Genomic DNA, 27477 nt, shown 5'->3' on the forward strand with positions numbered 1-27477 from the left:
ACGGCCTCTGTGATTATAATCACCGTGTGTTCCACCCTCGACTGCTCTCATGCCTTGTTGGTTAGTTACTATTTATTATATAAACTAGCTTTAAATGTTTTGCAATTTATCGATTAAACTTTTAAGTTTCACCTTAGCGAGCGGAGACTTTTCTAAGATCTCGCTTTTGCCTCAAGATTAAGTGAATTCTTGGAGAGGCGCTGTAGGTGGGTGTTACATAATGGGCGCTTTGCCAAACCCCGTTCGACCACTCACAGCCTCGAGAAACTCTTTTACCAAAGGAACGTTTAATTACGTACATTTTTACGACCGATAGAAATTACACTCATTTAAAATGAATAAACATAGATCATACTACTCGGAATATGAATATAATGTAGATAAACATATATACCTGCTACTAAAAATATATAAATATATTATAGTATACCTACAATATATACCTATTGATTTAAGACAAGTAAATATTTTAGGCCATTCTGTTTCCTAGTGAAGTCTTGCGTGTAACTAAGTTTGACCTCTACGAGTTCTACGATTTGTTAACGCGTTTTTCACGTCACAGATAGATAATAATATTATTGATATATGTATAAGCTACATAAAGTTTTTATATTTAGGTAAATTACTTTATCGAGTAGATGATATTTAATTATTTAATGATTTAATGAATTATACTGGTGACATTTTTTTTTATTAGTATTAGGTATTGTTCGTAGACCCAGTAGACCCGTAGACCCACAATATGAAAAAAATAACCCAATAAAAACTTCAACAAAATGGTTAAAATCAAAACTCTTTGTTCTATCTTGAGCAATTTTAACGTCGAATTATTGCTATTAGACTAAATTGTAGTACCTATATCCTTATATCCTCTATAAATAGCTCAACAAATAAACATTTTCAAAGATTTTCTAAGCAATTAACATACTGAGTGGTCAAGCAATGGCCGTTCAGTATTATAGGTGTTAATTGATTAATACCGACTATGTACATCGAATTGAACGAGATACTGATTTAGAAATGTACCAATGTATCCATGGGAAGAGACGTCTCTTTCGTCAGAAGCTTGTCTCTATGTGCTGGGTCCATCAAGAATGAGGTAGGCAATTTTAAGGTATAAAATCCATAGCCTTCATATTTTATTCTCTACATATTATCTATATTGATTTCTTATGAGTACTATAAAATTATTTTAAAAAGTAGGTATATTTTCGTAGAATGTTGACTCTATGTGCGTAGCTCTACTGATGTGCATACTCATTGCACACATAATTGTAAGTTTAATCCTAGTTGCACTATATTTTATAACTATTGCTGTATTTTATAACAACTTAAATTATAATATGCATATAAATAGATGTGTCCCTGTTATGTTTCACAGTTAGTTGCACGCCTTAGTGCAGTCTCGCAGATCAACGTCAACAATGTTGTATAATAAATGGTACCCAGTGACTGAATTATAAAATTATAGGAGGAAATCGTGGAACGAGTTAGATAATAAAGTGTAACAGGAAAAAATGAAAGTAAACAAATCTTTTACACAGCTTTCGCTTTACACAGAAATAATATTTTAACGTAGGTAGAGACTGACTGCCAAAATGTAAAATAATATTATACAAAGACCTGATACGTATGTATATGCATTTAGTATTATGAGTAACTGATAGTTATGCATATATATTTATATAATTTTATATGTGATACTAAAATCAGTTATTATTTTAGTAGTTATATTTTCATTTGTCGCTTTATACCTACTACATAGTATTTTCACTATTCTCGGACTGAAAACAGTGTCGCAATTACTCTATTTTCACCAGTTATAACATGTTCTTGTTTAAGATATGAATAAATCTGTGCGATGCATTGTCTTTTAGATTCAATTTCACATATTCCAAGAAACTGATTCACAGTTAAGTAAACCTGCTAATATCAATATTATCGCAGCTGACTGTGACTTGACAAGATAAAGCAGTCGTAACACTCCATACATAGTCACCATTAATGTGTATAGATTGCTTTCCTTTCCTCACACACGACCTGCAGGCTACAGTTTCGTTTCTTATTCAAGCTATGAATATGTAATAAAACACAATTATTCTCTCCACTTCATACTTATTTAGATTTAAGATACGAAGGATAAGCTTTTACGAGAAAGTTTTCACAGTCTTTGTATTCATTTAAAGCCCGTATTCATTGATAGATAATTATTTTATGTTCACAGTCATTTGTCTCACTATCGCATGTGATCTTTAGATTTATATAAAAATTATATTAATATTTATAAAATAATTGAGCTGCTAAATGTATGTTTATGTACTAAGTAAACAAATCTTTTAATATCTATATATTATAACAAAACGTACATTTAAAAGTGATAGGAAGGATTTTTAGTAAAAAATTAAGATCATTAAGAAATTTTGCTTTCAGAATATTGGTACTTAATATTATTTAAGTTTAGTTAGTAAAAATTTCATTTTTTTTTATTTCTTCATAGTTAGTTACGACAATATCTCCTTCAGTCATCTATGTGTAGATTGTAGATAATTTGCTTCCTAATTTTGAAATATATTTATAGTATGCTTAAAAATTTGGAAAATCCAAAAGTGCACGCCTCTTAATTTTTTTTAATAAATATTTATTAATTATTATTTTTGTTTATTTAATAACAATTAAACCACATCGAATCAGACCCTGAAAAATGAAAGGGTTCTATTCCTGAGCATACTCAAGCGTAAGAGAAAAAAAAAGACTCGATTAGTAAAGTATTTCGGTCGCTATCGTGTTAACAAGAAAAAGGATCCGCACATACAGACACACGGACGTCCAAGACAGAACTTTTTTAAACTGTTTTTTAACTAGTTTAAATAACAAAAATGACATCAAAAATATCATGAACGTTAAGAATAGTGTTTTTTCTTAATATGTGTGTGTATGTATTATCTTACAAGTGCAATGTATGATACATAAAGACATTTTAAGTTTGAAAAATCAGATGTTTTGCGCGAAGTGACAGTAGTACCCACCTCAACGCTTCGCTTATGAGGCGTGCAATTTTGTAAGCAAATGATAAGGAAGCGAGGATAATTTATATCAATAATGAGCAACAACAAGGTTGACTTATGCATAGTTAGAGTAATCGTTCTATGAATATGTAATATTAACGTCTAAACTATGAAGCTTGTTATGAAGCGAGCTAACTAGGTTTAAACATCATTATTATCCATTGAGGCTGGCTCTTGCACGCCGGAGTCCACTTATCTCAATTATCTAAAGGTGCTTAAGCCCCGAAATTCCCCTGAGACTCTAAAATTTACGACATAAGATGAGATTTTAGACGTAGCGTTATCTGTATTATCAGAAGATATTGCGATTCGTTGCGCGTTCGTCGTTTGTAGCAAAATAGTAATTTGTCAAATAATTCAACTGTTTCTAGACGCGATCTATCTTTTTCTCGTCTCGGAAAATCTTATTTATTTATACGCAAATGGTTTTGAAACAAATGTCCGTAAGTAGTTGAAGTTCAACTTCGTGTGTCATCCTGGGATCAATGAGCTTCGTCATTGACGCACATTGTCTCAATATGATTCCCTCCGATTAGTTTAAAAAGGTTAGTCAAGTGTTAATTGTGTTGAATTATTACCATTTGGTGACCATTTGTAGAGGTTGTGTTGTTAGCAGTGTTTGTTTTTATTTCTTTCAGATCATGCACTGATAGGAAATGTCATCTATTGATGAATTTGTTAATTCATCGACATGGCTTATCAAGGTATTTTTTTTTATATACTGGTTAATTAAAATGATATAACACTTAATTTTTAATAACTATAACTAATATTATTTAGAAATAAGAAGTAACAATTAATATTAAGTTAATACTTAGGATTTCAATATTAAGTTTACATGCCTACCTATTGATTTATAACATACCAGTACTGACAAGGTAAATGATTTAATGTTCATGTACATTTACAAATTTACACGTCTTAATGACTCAATTTGGAATATATTTCCACAATATCATGTAAACAAACGTTATAAACAGACTGTCTATTTGTCATAGCATTGTTCCTCTTCATAAAACCGTTTTTATATATTGCTCGTAATAGGTGTAAACCCTATTATGAATTCACAATTCCTTCATAACAGATATGACCTTAGTAGTATCGTATAGTATGTTTTACTTTCATTCCGTTTCATTGATGGAAATAAATGCTACAGAAAGCTGAATGCGAAAGCGTCGAATGATGTTTTCCAAGTATGTGTGCAATGAAGCGAGTGAGTTTGTTTGAAAACATGTTTAAAGCCGCTCGTAAACATTGGTTTACAACATAAATAGACTGTAATAAAATCTGGCATTCGATGAGATCCCGGTTGAGCTCTCAATTTTAAAATCGAAGCTATGCAATCATACTCTCATTTTCACCTGTAAAAAGGATTGTACCACTATTTTATGTGCACACATGTTGTTTCTTTCACTTATTCAGTGTTCTCGTCGGCTAATGGTATACATAATTAAACAGCCAATCAATGGGTGTGCTGTTCCACTTTTTCCTAGCTACTAGACTGGTTTATTATTCATTGAACTATTTTAGACTTGTATTCTTGATTCACTATTTTAATTCTTTCCAATAAAAATTAGTCAGTTATCTTTCTTTTTTTCTATCGATGTCAAAGATTTAGTAAGTAGTTATGAAAGTGTATATCATTATATGAAAGTGTATGAAAGTGTATATTATTAGTCATATCTAATGGTTAATCCCCAATCCCCATATATCATATCTAATGGTTAATCCCCAATCCCCATATATCATATATGTATATGTGATCCCAAGTGAGATAGGGACATCGCTTCATTTTGATAATGTTTATGTTTGAATCTAAAAACAATTTAGCAAACCAAATCGTTCACTTATAGGTATCATATTTGGCTTAATTCGTCATCTGTATGCAGTAGGTAATGTAGTTTCTTGATTCTTATTTGTTGCAATGCAATGTTGCAATGATGAGTCATTTGTTTTGACACTTGCGTAAATCTTAGTTAGGAAAATGACATCTGCCGACTTCCATTAAAAACAAGGTTGGTATTGATTGAAAAGGTGAATCATACATAGGCCGGGAGATACTGACACAAAATTTTGGGTCATTTGTAACAGAACGGCGGTTCTACAGGGGTCTTAGTACGCAATGACAAAAAGAAAAATGATGGTCAGAACGCTGGTACCGGGGGACTAGTCGCGTGGGCGTTATGGCGTTCGCCATGAACAAATGACCCGAAATTTTGTGTCAGTATCTTCCGGCTTAACAGTACCTACCTATTAAAATACATGTATAAATTAAGTAATATGTCCAAAAGGTAATATCGGTATTAATTGATCGACATTCTTAACAATAAAATATGAAAAATACAGGGCAAGGTACAAATTTCTCAACTTTTTAAAAACAGTATAATGTGAAGTAACTTTATAGTTCAAGTAAAGTCCACGCAGAAAATTCTGGAGTTCTCAGACGGGCTACAAGTAGCAAATAGCCACCCATTTCATACATTTTAATGTCAACCGCATCTATCATCCCGGCTCACTACTTCAAGTGAGGTTGCATGACGTACCTATGCTAATAGAAAGCCACATTGTCTCTAGAACAAAAATTGTATCAATTTTATTTATTATTGTAGAATTAGTCTCCGGCAATGGCAATACAGTACTAACATACTTCGCTTCGCTATTTAAGTAATTCCTCTTTTGTTTTATGAAATACATATGTAAAGATACTTCAGTCTTTCAAACTCAAACATTTATTTATTCAATTAGACTTCTTCTAGAAGCACTTTTGAAACGTCATTAAGTACATATTTTTAACATTTACCATTCTTCAAGGGATACCAATCTAACTATATTTGGAGGGGTCATTAAATTAAGAAGTAGGTAGGCTGGTAGGTAGGATCCTATTGGTAAATAATAAATATGTTTTAAAGCATCAAAATATTTTTCATCTACATATTTACCCACTTATTTTCCTCAAGCCTATGACTGTTATACTTAGGACTTAGGTACAAGAATGAAAAGTATTATTATACTTGCATAAATTAAATAGGTACCTATTAATATAATCACGTCAAACACAAAAAATCAATTTCATTGTGTATTTATTTGAGATATTGAAGAGCCCCCGGAAAATAAATATGTAAATACTTAGACTAGAGTAGATAATTTTTGAAACAAAAAAAAATCTCAAACTACCTGAAATGTTTTTACTGACATCATTTTGCTTTTGAATATGCTATAAAATATTATACTTATTTTTTTTCTTTTGAAATATTACCGAAAAACCGATACAACAGAAGATATAAGAGTTATTATATAAGAGTTCGAGAAGTGTGCCTGATTTAGTAAAAGCTCATTATCACACTGTTTGTATGCATTTCCTGAGAACATTTACTATGATAATGTTAATTTTTTTTACACCATAATATGAAAGTAGAGATTTTAATGAATAAAAGGCTTCCCAAGTTTTTGAAAAAAGCTGATATTTTGACGGGTGACTTTTTGATTAAAAATTAGGTTGTTTTTTTGGTATTAATTCAAAATAAGGCGAAAAAATAAATATTTTCAATCAAATAAATTACAGTGTATTTGGGACATAATAAAGTAAGTTTCCACCAAATTTCGTAGAAAAAAAATAAATTTTGAAGTAGATAAAAATAAAAATTGGTTTTTTGAATTTATCACCTAAATTTTGAGGTTATGTGAAAAAATTGTAAATATAAAAGTTGTAGATCTTTTTATTACCTACAACTTTGCCATTGAACTCTTTTCCGTAGGACTTGTAGTTTTGTCGGAAATCGAGAGAAACCATTTTTATCTCTTAAAAGCTCCCCCCTCCCACTTCCCGAACTCGGATTGACCGTAATTTATTTTTCCTTTTATTTTCATCATATTCCCCTCCTTTTCTAATATAATGGGTTTCATCCGACTACGATTTTTTTGCACTTTTTATTATTTTTAAAGGGATCTACCCCAATCTAGATGCGGTAATACGTACGTACTCAGATACTAAATAAGTTTAAAATATAGAATTTGGAAATATGTAACCGCAATGTATGGTTGCATTCAATGTAAACAAGGATATACCTAGGTAGATATAGGTACCTATACGAAATATCTAAATGATTCTATTGTTTATTTTGATTCAAATTTAATGCATATTAAGTGAAGGAATTAAACTTAGTAGGTACCTGCCTATAAGAGATCCATCAAAATAGAATACATACAGTAAAGTTTAAAAATAAGAAAAACTAAGCATGTTAATTTAATTTAAGTAGGAACCTAATTAAAATCAATTTTACTTCTGATACTAAACATGAAATTATCTATGTTCTATTATACATAATATAATTTGATAACGTTAGCATTTTTATTTCAATCCATTCACGAAAAATAAATAAACCTATCACTTATACGTACGTATTTGAACGTCACCTTTTGGACCTTAAGTATTACGTAGATACATTTATGAGGCGCCAGTCCATGTCGTGCCCCCTCTATAAAAAAGTCGAGTGTTATAGTGTATGGTGGTGGCGGTGACCTATACCTACCTAATATTATTTAGAAATAAGAAGTAACAATTAATATCTATTAAGTTAATACTTAGGATTTCAATATTAAGTTTAGGTACATGCCTACCTATTGATTTATGATATGCCAGTACCTCAATTTAGAATATATGTATTTCCACAATATCATGTAAACAAACGTTATAAACAGATTGTCTATTTGTCATAGCATTGCATTGTTCCTCTTCATAAAACCGTTTTTATATATTACTCGTAAAAGGTGTGAACCCTATTATGAATTCACAATTCCTTCATAACAGATATGACCTTAGTATCGTATTAGTATTATAAGAAATAAAGATGCGAAGTTAGTTAAATATTAGTTTGAAATGTAATAAGAATGTACTGCGATTCTACACAGCTACCTAATTGATGTAGGTAGTTGATAACAAAACGCAGCTAGTCAACGACTATTAGTAAAGTGAGGGTAGTTGGGTCGAACGTCGTATAAACAGCGTCCGAGCCCCTAGGCACGATTCGTACGAATGCGCCACGAGTCAAAGGATTGCGGCAATTTATAGTATGCGACAGCTAAGCATGTTCGGACAGGAAACAGTGACAACTATATTGACAACTACTCATCCACAAAAATATTAAATCAAAAGTTACGTCTAACACGGCCATACTGACAATCGTACGTCCTCGTACGCCTTTTCTCGTATTAAAACACTACGGTAGTTCATCTCGGGATTACACAACCATCCTGCCTCGGCCAGACTGACCTGACAGAACAATAACCACGTCCACATGACATAATCACTCCGTTCGCGTATCTTGGTATATCTACGCTCGTTCGACTAGTGAAATACATCACTACGATACGCCAGCGACTAGATAATACCTCAACGCCAGGGTTCGACTAGCGATTTGGATCACTACACACAATTCCTTCGATGAACTACATTCCCGTTACAATAATCCACGTAACAAATTTTTACTTCACACAACGCACGAAAAAACACAAACGCCAGTATGCCGTTACAAAACTCAAAACAATTAACAAGTGTAGGCTTGAATTCAATCCCACTTCTGATATAAGAAATAAAGATGCGAAGTTAGTTAAATATTAGTTTGAAATGTAATAAGAATGTACTGCGATTCTACACAGCTACCTAATTGATGTAGGTAGTTGATAACAAAACGCAGCTAGTCAACGACTATTAGTAAAGTGAGGGTAGTTGGGTCGAACGTCGTATAAACAGCGTCCGAGCCCCTAGGCACGATTCGTACGAATGCGCCACGAGTCAAAGGATTGCGGCAATTTATAGTATGCGACAGCTAAGCATGTTCGGACAGGAAACAGTGACAACTATATTGACAACTACTCATCCACAAAAATATTAAATCAAAAGTTACGTCTAACAGTATAGTATCGTATAGTATGTTTTACTTTCATTCCGTTTCATTGATGGAAATAAATGCTACAGAAAGCTGAATGCGAAAGCGTCGAATGATGTTTTCCAAGTATGTGTGCAATGAAGCGAGTGAGTTTGTTTGAAAACATGTTTAAAGCCGCTCGTAAACATTGGTTTACAACATAAATAGACTGTAATAAAATCTGGCATTCGATGAGATCCCGGTTGAGCTCTCAATTTTAAAATCGAAGCTATGCAATCATACTCTCATTTTCACCTGTAAAAAGGATTGTACCACTATTTTATGTGCACACATGTTGTTTCTTTCACTTATTCAGTGTTCTCGTCGGCTAATGGTATACATAATTAAACAGCCAATCAATGGGTGTGCTGTTCCACTTTTTCCTAGCTACTAGACTGGTTTATTATTCATTGAACTATTTTAGACTTGTATTCTTGATTCACTATTTTAATTCTTTCCAATAAAAAATAGTCAGTTATCTTTCTTTTTTTCTATCGATGTCAAAGATTTAGTAAGTAGTTATGAAAGTGTATGTCATTATAATACCTAATCATATCTAATGGTTAATCCCCATATATGAAGGTATATGTGATCCCAAGTGAGATAGGGACATCGCTTCATTTTGATAATGTTTATGTTTGAATCTAAAATCAATTTAGCAAACCAAATCGTTAACTTATAGGTATTTGGCTTAATTCGTCATCTGTATGCAGTAATGCAGTTTCGTGATTCTTATTTGTTGCAATGCAATGTTGCAATGATGAGTCATTTGTTTTGACACTTGCGTAAATCTTAGTTAGGAAAATGTCATCTGCCGACTTCCATTAAAAACAAGGTTGGTATTGATTGAAAAGGTGAATCATACATAGGCCGGGAGATACTGACACAAAATTTCGGGTCATTTGTAACAGGACGGCGGTTCTACAGGGGTACATCATTTTTCTTTTTGTACGCAATGGCAAAAAGAAAAATGATGGCCAGAACGCTGGTACCGGGGGACTAGTCGCGTGGGCGTTATGGCGTTCGACATGAACAAATGACCCGAAATTTTGTGTCAGTGTCATCCGGCCTAACAGTACCTACCTATTAAAATACATGTATAAATTAAGTAATATGTCCAAAAGGTAATATCGGGATTAATTGATCGACATTCTTAACAATAAAATATGAAAAATAAAGGTAAAGGTAAAGGTAAGGTATAATGTGAAGTAACTTTATATGTGGTTCAAGTAAAGTCCACGTAGAAAATTCTGGAGTTCTCAGACGGGCTACAAGTAGCAAATAGCCACCCATTTCATACATTTTAATGTCAAGCGCATCTATCATCCCGGCTCACTACTTCAAGTGAGGTTGTGCTTGACGTATGCTAATAGAAAGCCACATTGTCTCTAGAACAAAAATTGTATCAATTTTATTGCACGCCTCATAAGCGAAGCGTTGAGGTGGGTACTACTGTCACTTCGCGCAAAACATCTGATTTTTCAAACTTAAAATGTCTTTATGTATCATACATTGCATTTGTAAGATAATACATACACACACATATTAAGAAAAAACACTATTTTTAACGTTCATGATATTTTTGATGTCATTTTTGTTATTTAAACTAGTTAAAAAACAGTTTAAAAAAGTTCTGTCTTGGACGTCCGTGTGTCTGTATGTGCGGATCCTTTTTCTTGTTAACACGATAGCGACCGAAATACTTTACTAATCGAGTCTTTTTTTTTTCTCTTACGCTTGAGTATGCTCAGGAATAGAACCCTTTCATTTTTCAGGGTCTGATTCGATGTGGTTTAATTGTTATTAAATAAACAAAAATAATAATTAATAAATATTTATTAAAAAAAATTATGAGGCGTGCACTTTTGGATTTTCCAAATTATTATTTTTTATTGTAGAATTAGTCTCCGGCAATGGCAATACAGTACTAACATACTTCGCTTCGCTATATAAGTAATTCCTCTTTTGTTTTATGAAATACATAATATTATGTAAAGATAGGTACTTCAGTCTTCAAGGGGTACCAATCTAACTATATTTGGAGGGGTCATTAGATTAATTAAGAAGTAGGTAGGCTGGTAGGTAGGATCCTATTGGTAAATAATAAATATGTTTTAAAGCATCAAAATATTTTTCATCTACATATTTACCCACTTGTTTTCCTCAAGCCTATGACTGTTATACTTAGGACTTAGGTACAAGAATGAAAAGTGTTATTATACTTGCATAAATTAAATAGGTACCTATTAATATAATCACGTCAAACACAAAAAATCAATTTCATTGTGTATTTATTTGAGATATTGAAGAGCCCCCGGAAAATAAATATGTACCTAAATACTTAGACTAGAGTAAGTAGATAATTTTTGAAACAAAAAAAAATCTCAAACTACCTGAAATGTTTTTACCGACATCATTTTGCTTTTGAATATGCTATAAAATATTATACTTATTTTTTTTCTTTTGAAATATTACCGAAAAACCGATACAACAGAAGATATAAGAGTTATTATATAAGAGTTCGAGAAGTGTGCCTGATTTAGTAAAAGCTCATTATCACACTGTTTGTATGCATTTCCTGAGAACATTTACTATGATAATGTTAATTTTTTTACACCATAATATGAAAGTAGAGATTTTAATGAATAAAAGGCTTCCCAAGTTTTTGAAAAAAGCTGATATTTTGACGGGTGACTTTTTGATTAAAAATTAGGTTGTTTTTTTGGTATTAATTCAAAATAAGGCGAAAAAATAAATATTTTCAATCAAATAAATTACAGTGTATTTGGGACATAATAAAGTAAGTTTCCACCAAATTTCGTAGAAAAAAAATAAATTTTGAAGTAGATAAAAATAAAAATTGGTTTTTTGAATTTATCACCTAAATTTTGAGGTTATGTGAAAAAATTGTAAATATAAAAGTTGTAGATCTTTTTATTACCTACAACTTTGCCATTGAACTCTTTTCCGTAGGACTTGTAGTTTTGTCGGAAATCGAGAGAAACCATTTTTATCTCTTAAAAGCTCCCCCCTCCCACTTCCCGAACTCGGATTGACCGTAATTTATTTTTCCTTTTATTTTCATCATATTCCCCTCCTTTTCTAATATAATGGGTTTCATCCGACTACGATTTTTTTGCACTTTTTATTATTTTTAAAGGGATCTACCCCAATCTAGATGCGGTAATACGTACGTACTCAGATACTAAATAAGTTTAAAATATAGAATTTGGAAATATGTAACCGCAATGTATGGTTGCATTCAATGTAAACAAGGATATACCTAGGTAGATATAGGTACCTATACGAAATATCTAAATGATTCTATTGTTTATTTTGATTCAAATTTAATGCATATTAAGTGAAGGAATTAAACTTAGTAGGTACCTGCCTATAAGAGATCCATCAAAATAGAATACATACAGTAAAGTTTAAAAATAAGAAAAACTAAGCATGTTAATTTAATTTAAGTAGGAACCTAAATTAAAATCAATTTTACTTCTGATACAAAACATGAAATTATCTATGTTCTATTATACATAATATAATTTGATAACGTTAGCATTTTTATTTCAATCCATTCACGAAAAATAAATAAACCTATCACTTATACGTACGTATTTGAACGTCACCTTTTGGACCTTAAGTATTACGTAGATACATTTATGAGGCGCCAGTCCATGTCGTGCCCCCTCTATAAAAAAGTCGAGTGTTATAGTGTATGGTGGTGGCGGTGACAGGTGTCGGGGGCGCAGCGCGGGCGCGAGCGGCATGCGGCCCATGCAGACGCCCATGGAGGTCGGCTAGCGGCGCGCGCTCAGCCCCCGCGCCCGCTCTCCTCGCCCCGCACCAACGACGCCATGGAACTCGCGGACGTGCCGAGGCACAGACCCCTCGCCTTCGATAAGGTCAGTACAGATTATCACACTGCTACAGATTATAAATTTATGACTATTATTGCCGAATAACTGTGACTTATGGATTAATGACGGTGGTTGCAACACGCGTGTACCCTCATTTTGGGAGATCTTCAATGTTTTGTTATCTATGCAAATCCGCGTTATGCATGTGCTCATTAGACTAATTAAATAAACATGCTGTTGCTCGCAGAATATATTTAACACAATATACAAACATCTATTGATGCTAAATTGAAAATTATATATTTTTAAAGATATGTACCTAATAAAGGTAAAGGTAATTAGTAATGCAATTAATTCGTTACGCCTAATTTCCTTTATTAATCACTGTTTAATAAGAACATGTTAACAGTATCTATTATAAAAACTAGGTTTATCAAACATTCGTCATTCATCATTAATTAATAGATAATAAATAATCCCTTTGCAAACGTAAATATATACTAGTTGTACCGGTTCTTTGATTTCTATCTTAATTAATGAACAGTTTCGCCATTCTAGAATTTAAAACATTCTACTGCATCGCAAGAAACGTCAGCTAATTAATTCAACAAACGAGTTAATAGATGACGAATAACATCACGTCATGTGTTCCACTGCACAAAATAATTGTGTTTTATAAAATGTTAATGCAACTTAAAATGGCAATATGATCCAACGTACGTTACCACGAATTTAATCCGAGCGTGTAAAGTCTAGCATGTTTCGTGACTGAATAACACTGAGATATTATTTAAAAAATAAAATTGCGAGGTTATCGACCCGGCTTTTGGAGATTTAATTTCAATTTCAATTATTTGTATCGTCTATACTCTATCGTATCGTTTACGTTCAATGTTAATTGGATATTATAGTATCTATTGTATGCACAATAGATCTTCTAATCCATATATAACTCTCGAGACGCGATCTGAATATCGATAATTAGTGAGAAGTAGGTACTGCAGATCATCTCAAATAATCGACAAGATGACTAAGTACCTATATGTATAAAATAAATTAAATATGATATACTTAATATTTATTTTCCAAAAAATATCAAACTAAAAAGGTAACATGCAAACAGACACTTTCTGATTTCTCCACCCAGGAGTTGCGATATTAGTCACAAAACAAATATAGGTACATAAAGAGGATGAATGAAGAGAAAGCGAAATTCTTATTGGAATTAATGGGGACGAACTGTATAGGAAATAAAAATAATGCTTCTAGAATCTCGAATACCTATTTCTATTCATCATTTAAAAAATATTCAAAACATACCATTCTTCAAGTAATAGGTGCAAAACAAGGGAGCTATTATTACTTTGAGTATGAATATTGACATTATATTAAGTTTTTCTAATTAGACACAGCTATGCATATAAATTGGCCTTGGGTAAAAAGCAAAATTACGTGATGGTTCAAATAACTAAGCGAAACGGCACACACGGTACATTAAGTCCAGCTTAGCCCAATTTGATCGTTATCTCGCACGCTTCACCTTGCTTCTAATTTTTGATGTACCTACGAAAAACTAAGATAAGTATGGAAATTATATAGTAGACTAGATAATCTCATGGTATTAACAAAGAGATCCTGTATGAAACATTTTACGTAACTAATACTATAACTAACATACAGTCAGAAATTAAAGATTTATTCATTACATATAGTTAGTTATATTATTGTTTTCCCGACGTTTCGAAAACTTACAGCGAGCGTGGTCACGGGCAGACTGGAAACGTCGGGTAAATAAAAATAAAATAAAAATCTTTAATCGCTTAAAATCTAACACAAAGATCTAAACACTAGAAAATACTAACATACAGTTTTTACCAGCAAGCGCAGTTCGTTCGTACCTACTTATACTTGTACGTAGTATATTATTATTAGTCTGTGCTTATACTTTCCAGATTAATGCCTGGCATAACATGTAGGTTGGGGAAAAAGTTATTTTTATAAAACTTGTAATATTTCAAGAAGACCTCTTTAAAGCAATGAAAACATTTTCGTAATTATAATGTTTGATGTTTTTGATTTACTCAGCGCTGGCATACTCTATTGTCCTATTGTACCCCATTCGTATTGTAATTTGTAAGGCTTCGGGATAGCGTACAACAATACAAAATGAGGGTTGAACAATAACCGGCACACATAATACCGCGGAAACATGGATTACGCTTGTAGCAATCATTGCTGTTAATACTTTTATATCGCCTTCTTTTTTAAATCGGATTAAATGAAAAAAAAAACTTTTTTAAAAGATCTTTGGCCCTTTGGGTATGTACGCGTGCCGTTGTGTGTCTATATTCTTCCTTATGAATGCAATTCATTGAAAATTAGTCCTCGTGTAAAACATATTAATTAAACGATCTTAATTTTATCTGGAGTATCTTTCGTCTGGAGTGGGGACGAAAAAAATATATCTAAGTAGTAGAATCTATATAAATTCATAAATTTATAAAGAATAGAAAAGATTCGATCACGAGGCGGGACTCGAACCCGCATTTCCCTTTCCCAACCCCCTTTCACGCCAATCCGGGATAGTAGAATCTATCCTTCGCAAATAAGAATCAAAGCTAGTCAGCTAGTAGGTATCTACATAGTTCAAAAGTGACGTAATTTTGTACAGATACCTATATAATTTTGCATATTTTTATGTAAAATGTAAACAATATAATTGGGTCAAAAAATACCATACTCATAGTTCTATAGTAATATTCAACGTATCAAATTTTACCAAAATACTTCGTCTACAAAATTAACCACGTCAAAATTTAATTTCCTATAAGCGGATTGTCGCAGCGATTTATGCTTTGCCGTGCTACGATCGTTATAATTAATTTTGGATTAAATTGCAAGCCATATCAAAGACAAAGTTTTGAACAGGGTATGAAATATTATTTGCAATAGGTATAAATTGTCCGTGAAGTAAAGATTCGTGGCAGCCGGGATGCGGGGCCAGTATTGATCGTCCTGTGACGTCACCTTCTTGGCCTTCGCGCCTCGGCTCAGATACCCGCCGTATACGCTTTAAACATTTCACAAATATTACTATCACACCTTATTTATTGTATTTGATTTGTTACGTTGTATTGAATCGATTGTGTACTGACGTTCAAGATGATAACGTTGAGCAACATCTAATTTTAACAACAAAATTTCACTGAAATAAATGAACAAAAGATAGTTTGCCAATTACCTTACTCTAGTTTGACAATTTTTACTGTTATCAGTAATAATAATTAAAAAAGTGAAGTCCCGTGTCCCTTAGTGGGGAAAGGGGCAGATGCATTATGCATGCCTAAATCTGTTTAACTGATCGAATTTCTTTAGTACCAGGTTGTAGGTCGATTAATTGAGAAGTATTTTATTTTATTTAATTTAGAATATAAATATCTTGTGGTTCTTAATTAAAATTATGTATCGCTACAGGCGCTACAGCTATGCAAAATATAAACTCGCGACAACACAAATTGTTTCACAGCTTCTCACGGAGAGACGGAAATTGTGAAATATCCTTACTTCCGCTACAGCTGACGTCAAAACTGTTGGAATTTGTATTTGCACTCTAGTTTATAGGTCACACAATTTAATGGTATACATTTAAATTTTCCAAGTTTAAGAATTTAAAAATATCGCGTCAGACTTTGCTTAAAGCCTTATGATAAGGGCTCTCATCCCTTACAGTGGCTTGGTCTTTGTCCTCGGCGAGAAGAAGATGCTTCGAGATAAGCTGTATAAGCATCAATTGCCCTTCACGATTTTATGAAGAAGCGTGTTAAGGAATTTTAAGATTTTCAGATATTATTGTTAAAATGAAAAAGTTTAAAGAAGCATCAAAAATAAGCACGATTGCTTTTTTTAAATAAGATAAAACAAAATATAAGGATGATAATTATAAAAGAAATTAATTAGAATTGGGTTCGTGCGACAAATTGCGCTGAAATTGTATGCCAATTAATGATAGATGTGACGTAGTCACGGCACTGATTTTCAGTAACGCCCACGCTGATATCAGTACTACGTTGATATCATAGTATTATTTTAATTATATTATGAACGATTTATTTGTATTCAGATTTAAAAGTATTTATCTTTTATTTATGCTTCAAACATTATTGTAGCATCAGATGTTTTATGTATACAAGACTACAATTATTGAGATAACAATGATAAATTAATTATAAAAAAGATATGGTATAATATCTTATAGAAAATAGGAAAGCAAAAAATGTGCAGTGGAACAAAGAACATCCTCGTTGTGTTCAATCGATTAATTAAACATACTAATAAGTTTCATTTTGCCTTTTCTCTGAATTCAGAAATGACGAAACAATTTGTTGCCGATGCATAGCTAAACAAATGTATTTAATTTCTTACGATATATTTCATTTTTATTTTGTGTTATGCATTGTTAAATGTGAATAAGCACTAAATAATTTCTTTAACATTTCAGATGGAATGTTTGGTTAAGGAAATGCAAGATCCAGTTACAGGTGTACCAATACGTAGTCAAAAACTATTTCTCACCTTTATTCCATCTGCTTTTATGGGTAAGACATTCGCAATATTACTTTCTATGAATCTTTATATAATTGAACAGTCTCATATTTCAATTAAATAGTTCAATATGAACATTGTATCAAATGGTTTAGTCTCGACTCGCAAACGACGACTGTCTAATTGTAAAATCAATACCTAGAACTTATTTATGGGCCTCGGTCATTCACCATTCCTTTTCCTTGACTAGGTTGGGTCATTTAATGTAGTTTTATTTTTATACTTTTGCGTTTTCATATAGTTTGAATTTTCTATTTGATATTGGGAAGGTTATCATTTTTATCGTTATCATTAAAATTTAGTCACAATCAATTAGAGTTACTATTATTTCAATTATATACTCGAAATGGCAGTTCCTTTTCCATTGATTGACTTTAAGTCGTGCCTCTGAGTCTCTAATATTATTTATTAAGTTAGATCATAGGTTGGTTTGTTTTCTCTCAATTTTCATATATGTATATATGTATATTCTTCCGTTAATTCAAGTGCTCTGTGCTCGACATAGGTATCTGCCGCAATATTATTGTAGTGTAAAACAATTGCTCGAAAAGATGAGCTGTAGAGAGGATAAGAAATACAAAGACGATCATTGTTAACAATAAAAACGTGATATAGGATTATCAGCATAGTTACCATACGAACAATAATTTATTTATCGTAACGATATATATGACATAATATATTTGATAAATATAAGAATAATCTATATCGATGATCAATAACAAATGGAATATCCAAAACGTAATGACGTCGATTAGAATCCTTAGGTATATATTTCTTTTGTTTCAGGATGTGATCTTGTCGAATGGCTTATGGAAAGATTTCATTATGAAGATGGTACAAATGGTAAGTTTCATTAGAATTTTATTTGAATGAAAAAGCTTTTAAATTTGTTCACCACATAAAATTGTCTCTTTTTACTTATTTCAGTCGAAGCTGTAAATTTAGGCAATCTTCTATGTCAATACGGTTACTTCTTTCCTGTCAACGATCTGAAAAATCTAGTTTTTAAAGATGATTCTTCTCTATATCGATTTCAAGTAAGTATTGTCCTTTACGTTTGATTAATTAATCACTTTTTCACAACGCATACTTTTTTTGAATTCGAATCTATTCAATGCCTGAACCACGTCCCTTTATTTAGATATTTTAGTTTGTTAAGCATGACCACTATTCTTCAATCTTTTGTCTTCCTAGAAATATGCTTTGAAATAACTTTTTATTGAGATAAATAATTATTGAACTAAGACCGACCTGTCAGGTTTATCTATCATTATTTGAATCGAAAAACCTATTTCAATTCGAGCTGATAAGGAATGAAAAATAACAAGTGCAGTATTCAAAAACAAATATAATTCTACAAAATGTTCCTCAATCAATTTATGTAAGCCAGCCAAATTAAACAGCCAGTTCTATCCACTAGAGCCCTTACTACTGGCCTTGGCAAGCGCCACGAGTGGCCGGTAGCGGGTCGAGTGCGCCCACGCTCGGCCCGGACAACATCGAGTACGCGATATACCTCGTGAAGCGAACCCTCCGCAACAAACAGAGGCATGGCCTGGAGGACTACGAGCAGGAAGCACTCGCTAACCTCAAGAAGAACCTCGCAGCCAAGTGGGACTTTATCACCATGCAGGCTGAGGAACAGGTTCGGGTAATTCGAATTTGTGATTATTATGATTAGATAGATTCTTTATACTTCTTCATTCAAGTTTATGAAAAGGCTTTCATGTACATGAAATTTATCTTCTTAACAAAGGTGTACCTGTGCTCTTAAGCCATATTTTCCAATAAATAATAAAAAGTCATTACTTAGTCACATACCTGTTCTTATTGTCTCATTTTAATAAGTACTTGAGTTCATTAAAATTAACGATTTTTGGGTTTGAAAGCCGTTAACACATTTGTCAATATTTAACATAACAACCAATTTCAGTTACATTTCTGTGCACATTGTCCATTCCAGGTCCGTCTAGCCAAAGAGCGGAAGAAGGGTGACAAAATAATCAGCGACAGCCAAGAGCGTGCCTACTGGCGTGTCGCGAGGCCGCCGCCCGGCGTGCCGAGCGCGCTGGAACCTTGCCCAGTACCAGTGCGCTCCCGGCAACCGAAGGCGAAGAAACGGACAATACCACAGTTACAACGAGAAGTAGGTTTTCGTTATGCCCATCATTAATATTTGCATGCATTATTATCATAACTGTACTACCCGGATTATAAATATTCTCCTTATGAGTACTTTACTTAAAAGTCAATTTACTAAGTCAATTTATTCCATATTCCTCTACCTGTTTATTCTATTAATTATATTGTATGTGTACTTTGCAAAGCAGAGCATGTTTCTCTGTATGTTTGTTTGTTTAATTAACGAAGTGAAAGTAATTAACACCTGCTCCGCCATAAATTGATGTTCACTGACCTTCAACAATTTACGTGTTATTCATATTTATAGATTTCATAAAAAAATATTCATTTTTTCGCAGATTGAACACCTCAAAGCAAGCCTGGATCGCACAAGAGTGAAAACTTCAGTGGCTTTGGAAGCGCTCATGGCGTATTCAGAAACCTATGCTCCTTACGATCCTTGGCTTACTCAACCACAACCTTCCAACCCTTGGATAAGCGACGACACTCTCTTTTGGCAGATTAACAGTCCAATGTAAGAAGAATTTTGCGTTTTACGTATATAATGGACATAGTTTATAACCATAATTTATATTTTTTTTATATAAATAATATTTCATGCATGCTGTTTTGCTAAACCTAAACAATAATTATAATGATAAGAATCGAGACTTTACTATCAATGCTATTTGTGTGTATATAATATGAATTTATTTTCTGCCCCATTGATTTTCATTTTTTATTTATCCATTTCAGAGTTGAAATACCTAGTGAGAAACGGGTGCAGCGATGGGCACTATCGATAGAAGAACTAGTGTCAGATCCAACTGGTCTGCAAGAATTCACAAGTTTTCTTAGAAAAGAGTATTCCCATGAAAATATTAGATTTTGGCTTGCTGTTATGGATTTACGAAGAAGTAGTACTAAGCAAATACCTAAGAAGCTTGATGAAATCTTCGAGTAAGTTTTAACATAAACATTTCAATATATTTTAAAAAAGTACGATGTTTAACGTGAGGTTTGTTAATAAATTCTTAGGTAGCTAATTTCATAAAATATAAATAATAAGAAGAGGACCCAACTGGATATTTATGGATACAATGCCTAGAGTTCATATTAAATATTATTATAACTTTGCACCTTATTTTTACCAAACACCAGAAATCTATAAAAAACTGTTATATTTTCAGAGAATTCCTTACACCCGGTGCACCGTGCGAGATAAACATCGACGGTGCGACCGCTGAGCGCGTGGCAGAAGCGCGTCGAAGCGGCTCCCGCTACGCGCTCGACCACGCCGCAGACCACGTGTATGGACTGCTGCTGAAAAAGGACTGTTATCCTCGCTTTATACGTTCTGATCACTTTCAACGACTCCTCACTGAGGGGAGAAATGTCTATCAGAAGAAGGCTAAGTACGTTTATTTTGAAATTAAAAAATATTAAAATTGTCAGCTCATAATCCCATTATAACCCATTTCAATATTCAATTTGTATCTGTGCTTATTTCCATATTTATAAATAATTTAAGAGCTTACTTAAAAATATGAAGAATACAATAATCTACGACAAGCTCTCAATATATCTCGAGATAGTTATTAATCACAAAATAACCTTTGGCTTTATTGTAATACAAAAATATATCACGAACAGATTCTTCAACTTTGGTGGACAAGTGAAGAAGAAGCCTAGCTCCACTAGTGGTAGTGGTGGTAGTGGGAGCGGTACAGGTCTGTCTAGAAGACGTGGGTCTGACCGCTCGCTGACCGGTTCGGCGCATGAGCTAGCAGTGTGCGCCGTACAGCCGCCGCGCCCGCCTGAACCACCACCACATAGCCACTCGCAGTCTAATCTATGTGACATTCCCTTCAGGTAATACTTAATACAACGGTCATTTGAATTTTTAAACATCAGTCGAAATGCCACTCCGAAAGTGTGTATTTAAATTTTAAAATTTTATTTTCGCATTACAGAGATCCCTTGGATGATGAGACATCGGAAGTCTTACCTTGGGAAACTTCAACTCGAGAAGGACCTTACGGTGGAGTTAGACGGCGACAAGATTCTACGGCTGATTCAGGCAGTTCATCGTCAGATGTTAGTGCAGCTGTGGGAAGTGGAGAAAGAATGAGACGGCTTCCTCAGCAAAGTACATTAGATGGTGGACTCCGAGGAGCGCCGCCACCGTTACGAAGACTTTCTGCTGTAGAACCAAGACATTTGGCACCTCTTGCCTCACCGCCACATTCCCCTCGACAAAAACGCATAACCGCTATACAACCATCAGTTTCTCATACGCAAACTACAGCGCACCATCCTACCCCAACGATAAGTGTTAGCTCTGCTCCTGATGAAGAATCTGGTGACTCTCCTCCGAGAACAAACTCTCCTGACGAACGCCGCTCTCTGATACATTCCGAAGAACCATCTTCAGTATTCGCTTCAACAGATGTAACTCCAACTGAACCTGGCCATGTATTTGTAGAACGTGCTATTGTTGAAGTCAGTGCAGATTCAAGTGAAGTAAGAACTGATAACTCAAAAGATGAAATTCCAGATAATCAAACTGATGATACTGTAAATGCAATTTGTCAAGAACTGTCTATGGCGGTCACAGATCCAAATGCTAATACAAAATCTTTAAATGATAATGTTACCTCAACTCCCCCATTCTCTCGAGAGACATCTTTGGTTAAAGAAACAAATCCGGCCTCGCAATTAGAGAATATAATAACATCTTCTGAAATATCAGATATTCCAGAAGATACTATTAGGAGTAATATCGACAGACACGATGCTGCTCCAGCGCAAAACGTTATAACGCGTGTTATTGTAAGTCAGCAAAGTACGGAAGTTATGTCACCACCTCTAAGCATAGTTTCAGATAAAGAAAGTTTGCGATCGACCTCGGAGGGGATCCGATTTCCAATAGCACCTCTAGCTACTTGTGAAGACATCGGAGTGGAAGATGATAGTATAGATAAAGTGCCTTTGGTACAGAGGGTGGCGGGGGATTCCAAATCGGTGTCTGAAAATGTGAAAACAATTGCTCATGGGGACGAACTATCTTCCGTGTCTGAAACTGATAATATTGTTAAGCGTGATAGCAAAAGCACAATCAGTGAACGTAAACAGAGGAATGACATTTGTCCTTGGGAAGACGAGTAAGTAAATAAAGAATTTTAGTGCATACGTGTAGCACAAGTCACAGTAGATAGTTCTGTGTATGTTGTATATTGGTAATACATAAAATATAGAATTATTGTTTTTTTTATTTCTTTCTAAGTAGTTTTATTTTTGTATTTTTTCCTTTATAAATACACTTATTGTACATTTTACCTCATGATTTTTATTTATCCGCAAGACATTGAACAATATTATTTCGATCATTACATCTTTTTTGCGAATGTAAGTGAATATAACTACCTAATATATCTCTTCTATATATATCTTCAAAACATTTTTCTTTATCATTTAATTATGCTTATTTATTTATTTTTGGGTATTTAAATTTCATTTTGTTTTTGTCATTTTTTTATAAAGATTAATTTTGATGACCATTCAAAAGAAATATGTGAATAGATGTGTATTATTTAAATATGAATCTTTATGCTTAATAATTAATATAAAACAGAAAATAAAATAATGTAGTTGGTAAAAATATAAGCACCAGTTCACCTTTACTACAGGCACATGATTATTAATGAAAATTAAACTTTATATAAGAAAAATAAATTTAAATAGCAGTATCCTATTGCAGTATTGCACATCCATTTTGTTTTTTTTAGTGCACCTCGATGTCACTATTATGAATTCCGTTTTAAGTCGGTATAAAAAATAATGTAGGTAGTTAGTTACCTAGTAGGTAATCGATAAATATTAATAGCTTCAACCTAGAATTTTCTAATGTAAGTTCTCGCCACTTCTAGTTATAGAGATTTTTATTAAAACTATTCTAGTAATTTAGAATATTGAATTTGAAAGTTAATAAATTTTGACGGAGCATGGTTCGTAATAATTTCACAGGAGACAACGACACTTGATTGATAATAATATTCTTTTCTTTGCAGGAATTCCTGTGAGAGTGACGCTCCATTTGTTAAAACTTATGCAACTCTTGGTTATTTATAATTTATGTAGGTGAAATAAATGATAATAATTTATGATGTCAGGGTTATAGTAAACATAATTTAGTTTTTAGAACCGATTTCTATTTTCTCAGAGTAGAAAAAAATGATCGTTACTCTAAATAGTCCGTTATGTATATTTTAAATTGTGTGAATAGAATCCTTTCTATTTTAACATGTTAGAAGACAAACGTTTGAATGTAAAGATATAATTATTGATACATACTATTTTATACGCATACCTATATGAGCGTCATTTTTAACATTTCCTTCCTTACGTTCAGCATAAACATTATTGAAATTAAATAAATTGCCTACATTTAAACGTAGTACCTATTTTTATAATTTGCTGTAATTATCTTTAAATAAATTGTAAATATCATTTGCTAGCCTTGATTAATTTGAGTTAAAATCACGGGTGCGCGCACTTAGTCTATCTATATAGAGGTAACGTGTGAAAGCCTTTCTTAACAATTGTTACTATGTATTATATTTAAACGAGTCTCAACATTATAGTCCAGAGAATATGGATGAATTTCGAAATGTTTGGTCTAGGCCACTCAATGGCATGTAATGACTATAATAATGGTACCTATTATGCATAAAGCTTCTAACCTCGTCATATTTTTCATCTTCTCTTCACTATTTATAAGTAGTAGACGGTATTCTGGCTGTAATATAATTTATTGTACAAATACTGCATATAAATAAAATAAAGAAGCCAATGGACTTCAAGAACATGGCATTATTGGTTGGAAGTTCTTCAAATAGTGCTTTTGAATTGCGTTGTAATGAAATCCTTTATATATTCCAAATGATATATGTATTATATCTATTTATAAATACCAGAATAACTTATCTAATACAAAATTGAAAACAATTTTATTTGTATAATTAGATATCTATTAATAATCATTTAACGGACTACAAGTAAAAAACATCGTACAAAATAAACCTTGATTAATATAGTGCACTTAATACAAACAAGTATACAGCTTTATGTTTTTAAGATCCTACGTAAAATATAGGAAATTGTAATAAAATATGGACATAGTTTAATTTAGTCTTGTAATAAATTATAATGTTTACAGAGTGGCGTAATTCTTTTTATATTAAAATATAACTATACATTTTTGGCAAATTGTTTTGAATGTTTATTATTTATTTTATTGAATTTTGGGATATTTGTAAAATTATTTGCTCAAATACATCTAATAAACAAAGAGCTAGTCTTTGGTGTACTTAGGTATTTTTATTTCAGACCATAGAAAATAAATTATTCATAAACGTTTCTTGCTAGCCTTTTAAATTCAAATGTTCATGTTTTTGTCAAAATTGTCTAGAGGTAAAGCACGTAGAAAAATGAGGAAATTTAGTCCATATAGCTCTATTTTTTAACTATCGACGTTGGTTGTGGATTAACTTGTTTTAAAACCTACTTTTACGAAAACTTATATATTTTTTTTAATTATATTATTTAGTTACTTGTAAATTTGGCATCGATTAATTTTAACCATTTCAAAAATTTTATCTTATGAAGTTTTATCTGAAATTGTATGTAGTTCTGACGATTTTTATATTACCTACTACATATTTTATTCCGTTGTAAATTATTATTGAAATAATTGTATAAGTTTATAAAATTGTATCTAAGTGTTGCGTAGATTTTAAGTATCAAATTGACAGCAGCTCGAATATTATAAAACGAGATAGGTATAAATTCTCCCAGGTGAAAATGAAGTGTTAATATTGTTGTAATAATATTATTATGTATATTGTTTTGGCTTAATGAAGTGACGATTTTAGAAGGTTACATTTTTAATGTTACTATGTTAACTAGGTTAAATTATGGATAATTTAGGAAATAGTAGGTGTTGTGAATATTTTATGAACAATAATTATTTTGCAGATTAAATAGTGTAAATTTAATGGTTATTTAGTCATTTGTAAATAATTACCTAGATACCTATAAATTAGAAAATAGTCATCGTAGAAATTTATGGAGAAATACTAAGAAGTATGATAATTCATAAGAAGATAAATTATTATCGAGTATCGTATTCCTTATTAGTTATTATGACAAAGTATTTATATAGAAATCTTTCAATGTTATAGACACAATGTTATTCGAAAGCAATTAAAAAGTATTATTTCTTAAAGTCTACAAAATGCATTTTAAGGATTTTTTATTAAATGGCTGCTTATTTGAAATAAATGATATCGCAATGAGGCCCACAAATTATTATTATTTCTTAAAGTAGGTAGGTATGTACCTACTACCTACGTTAGTTGTTTTTGGAAAAAGTATTACTCATTAAATAACTAAGTACCTACAGACGGACAAGAGACAGCTTATTATTTTTTATCTGGTCGTCAATCAGCTGTTTATTCATTAATCAATATATTAGGAACATTCTGTTGATGTAAAAGATATGAAGGAACATTTAGTTGTATAACATCGATTACATTTCTCATGTCATATTTATTATTCATAATATCTATTATCTACTACTTACTATTACTTAATCAAAAGCCCTTCAACTTCCATTATAGTAGGTATAATGTAAAATATCTTAAAATAAAAGCAGGTAAGTAACAAAAATAATAGTGAAATATCTTTTTGATAATAATTTTATTACAAACCTTAAAAAGTACGATCCTTTATCACTAACTTATTCTATAGGCGATTCATTTCCTAAATAATTTGTCACACATATGATTTAATCTAGGTCCTAGTTGATTAACTTATTTCTAACCTAAAATATAAGTAGTAGTTATTGGTCAGAACACTTGTCTGCAGACACCATCAGCGCCTCGTACGTATCCAGCTGGGCAGTTAGAAGGAACGGAGACAACATTTCTGCTTGTTAATGTCTCTTCTGATTTATCTTCACTTTCATTCTCTTGCACCTCTTTTACCTCCTCTTCTACTTCGATTGGCTGTTCTACATTCTCATTGTCTGCCATTTCTGTAAGCAAATATAATTTAATTAGATATTTATGGAAGTGTGTATACCAGAGGAGCATATCAAGCGAGAATCCTTTAAGAAGGCCGATCTGTTGGATAATTATATAAAGTTAAGTATAGCCGCAAAATGCTGGTTATATAGATTACTTGTTCGTAGAATCGATAAGTGAATGAGCAAATTTTCAGCCCTATGCGTAAGATATCATTTTGTAACTTCTTCTTTTCTTTTTCTATCTTCGATATATCATGGCTTGTTTATCAATTTACAACAATTATATAATGCAAATAAAGCTTTAAAAATGCTGATATGAGTAACAATTTATGCATTGAGGACGAATGCTACGTTTCAGTAGGTAATCCATAGATGACCTAGTATCTTCAAATTATGCTTCAAATCTAGTTTAGTATAGGTACATGAATGTACATTGTACGTCAATTTATCTTACATATGATTTGAATTCACTTTTGTTGTTTTTATGTACAACTGAAGATAATTAAATTTTCAAATTGTTGTTGTTGATAATTTTATCAAAATCTATAATTATTTTGATAAAATGTAGGTACATGTTTTAAAAACAATTTTACCATATCAAACATGATTCAAAGTTAGTAATATAGTAATACCTACTAATAGTTTAGTAATACACGAAATAAGAACCTAAAATTATATCAAAATAATAAGACACTTACCTTAAAGTTTCCGAAGATTATTTCAATAATTCCAAAGGAGTTTTCAGTCACTGCCCGATGTCCGACAGGGCAAAGAACGTAATCGCTTATGATTCTGATACCTAGGTTTCACAG

At 32.2% G+C, this 27477-nt stretch overlaps 1 protein-coding gene and 1 long non-coding RNA gene across 4 annotated transcripts; one reads left to right on the forward strand and one right to left on the reverse strand.

Annotated features, from left to right (window-relative positions):
- The first annotated feature begins 41 nt into the window (after positions 1-41).
- LOC149486030 (uncharacterized) lies at positions 42-25634 on the forward strand. 3 transcript variants are annotated; one of them, XM_089699325.1, is made up of 14 exons: positions 3466-3610; positions 3704-3769; positions 12730-12897; positions 17351-17447; positions 18244-18300; positions 18385-18494; positions 18878-19108; positions 19421-19603; positions 19938-20113; positions 20335-20538; positions 20769-20993; positions 21232-21450; positions 21552-22742; positions 23649-25634. In XM_089699325.1, the coding sequence occupies exons 2-14, from the start codon at positions 3722-3724 to the stop codon at positions 23707-23709; spliced, it is 2970 nt and encodes a 989-aa protein (XP_089555451.1). In that variant the 5' UTR covers positions 3466-3610; positions 3704-3721; the 3' UTR covers positions 23710-25634. The 3 variants fall into 3 exon arrangements, with proteins under 3 accessions (XP_089555453.1, XP_089555451.1, XP_089555452.1); XM_089699326.1 differs by having other exon boundaries at positions 3467-3610; positions 18878-19102; XM_089699327.1 differs by lacking the exons at positions 3466-3610; positions 3704-3769 and adding an exon at positions 42-60.
- A 686-nt stretch (positions 25635-26320) lies between these two features.
- LOC149486031 (uncharacterized) lies at positions 26321-27477 on the reverse strand. Its single transcript, XR_016316026.1, has 2 exons — positions 27364-27477; positions 26321-26674 (listed from the first exon to the last, which is right to left on the reverse strand). It is a non-coding gene; the product is annotated as an uncharacterized LOC149486031 (long non-coding RNA).

The sequence above is a fragment of the Colias philodice genome, chromosome 9 (assembly GCF_061535455.1).
Source record: "Colias philodice isolate Cphi_HAF_F1 chromosome 9, ilColPhil1 Martin Lab GWU primary, whole genome shotgun sequence".
Taxonomy (NCBI): Eukaryota; Metazoa; Arthropoda; class Insecta; order Lepidoptera; family Pieridae; genus Colias; species Colias philodice.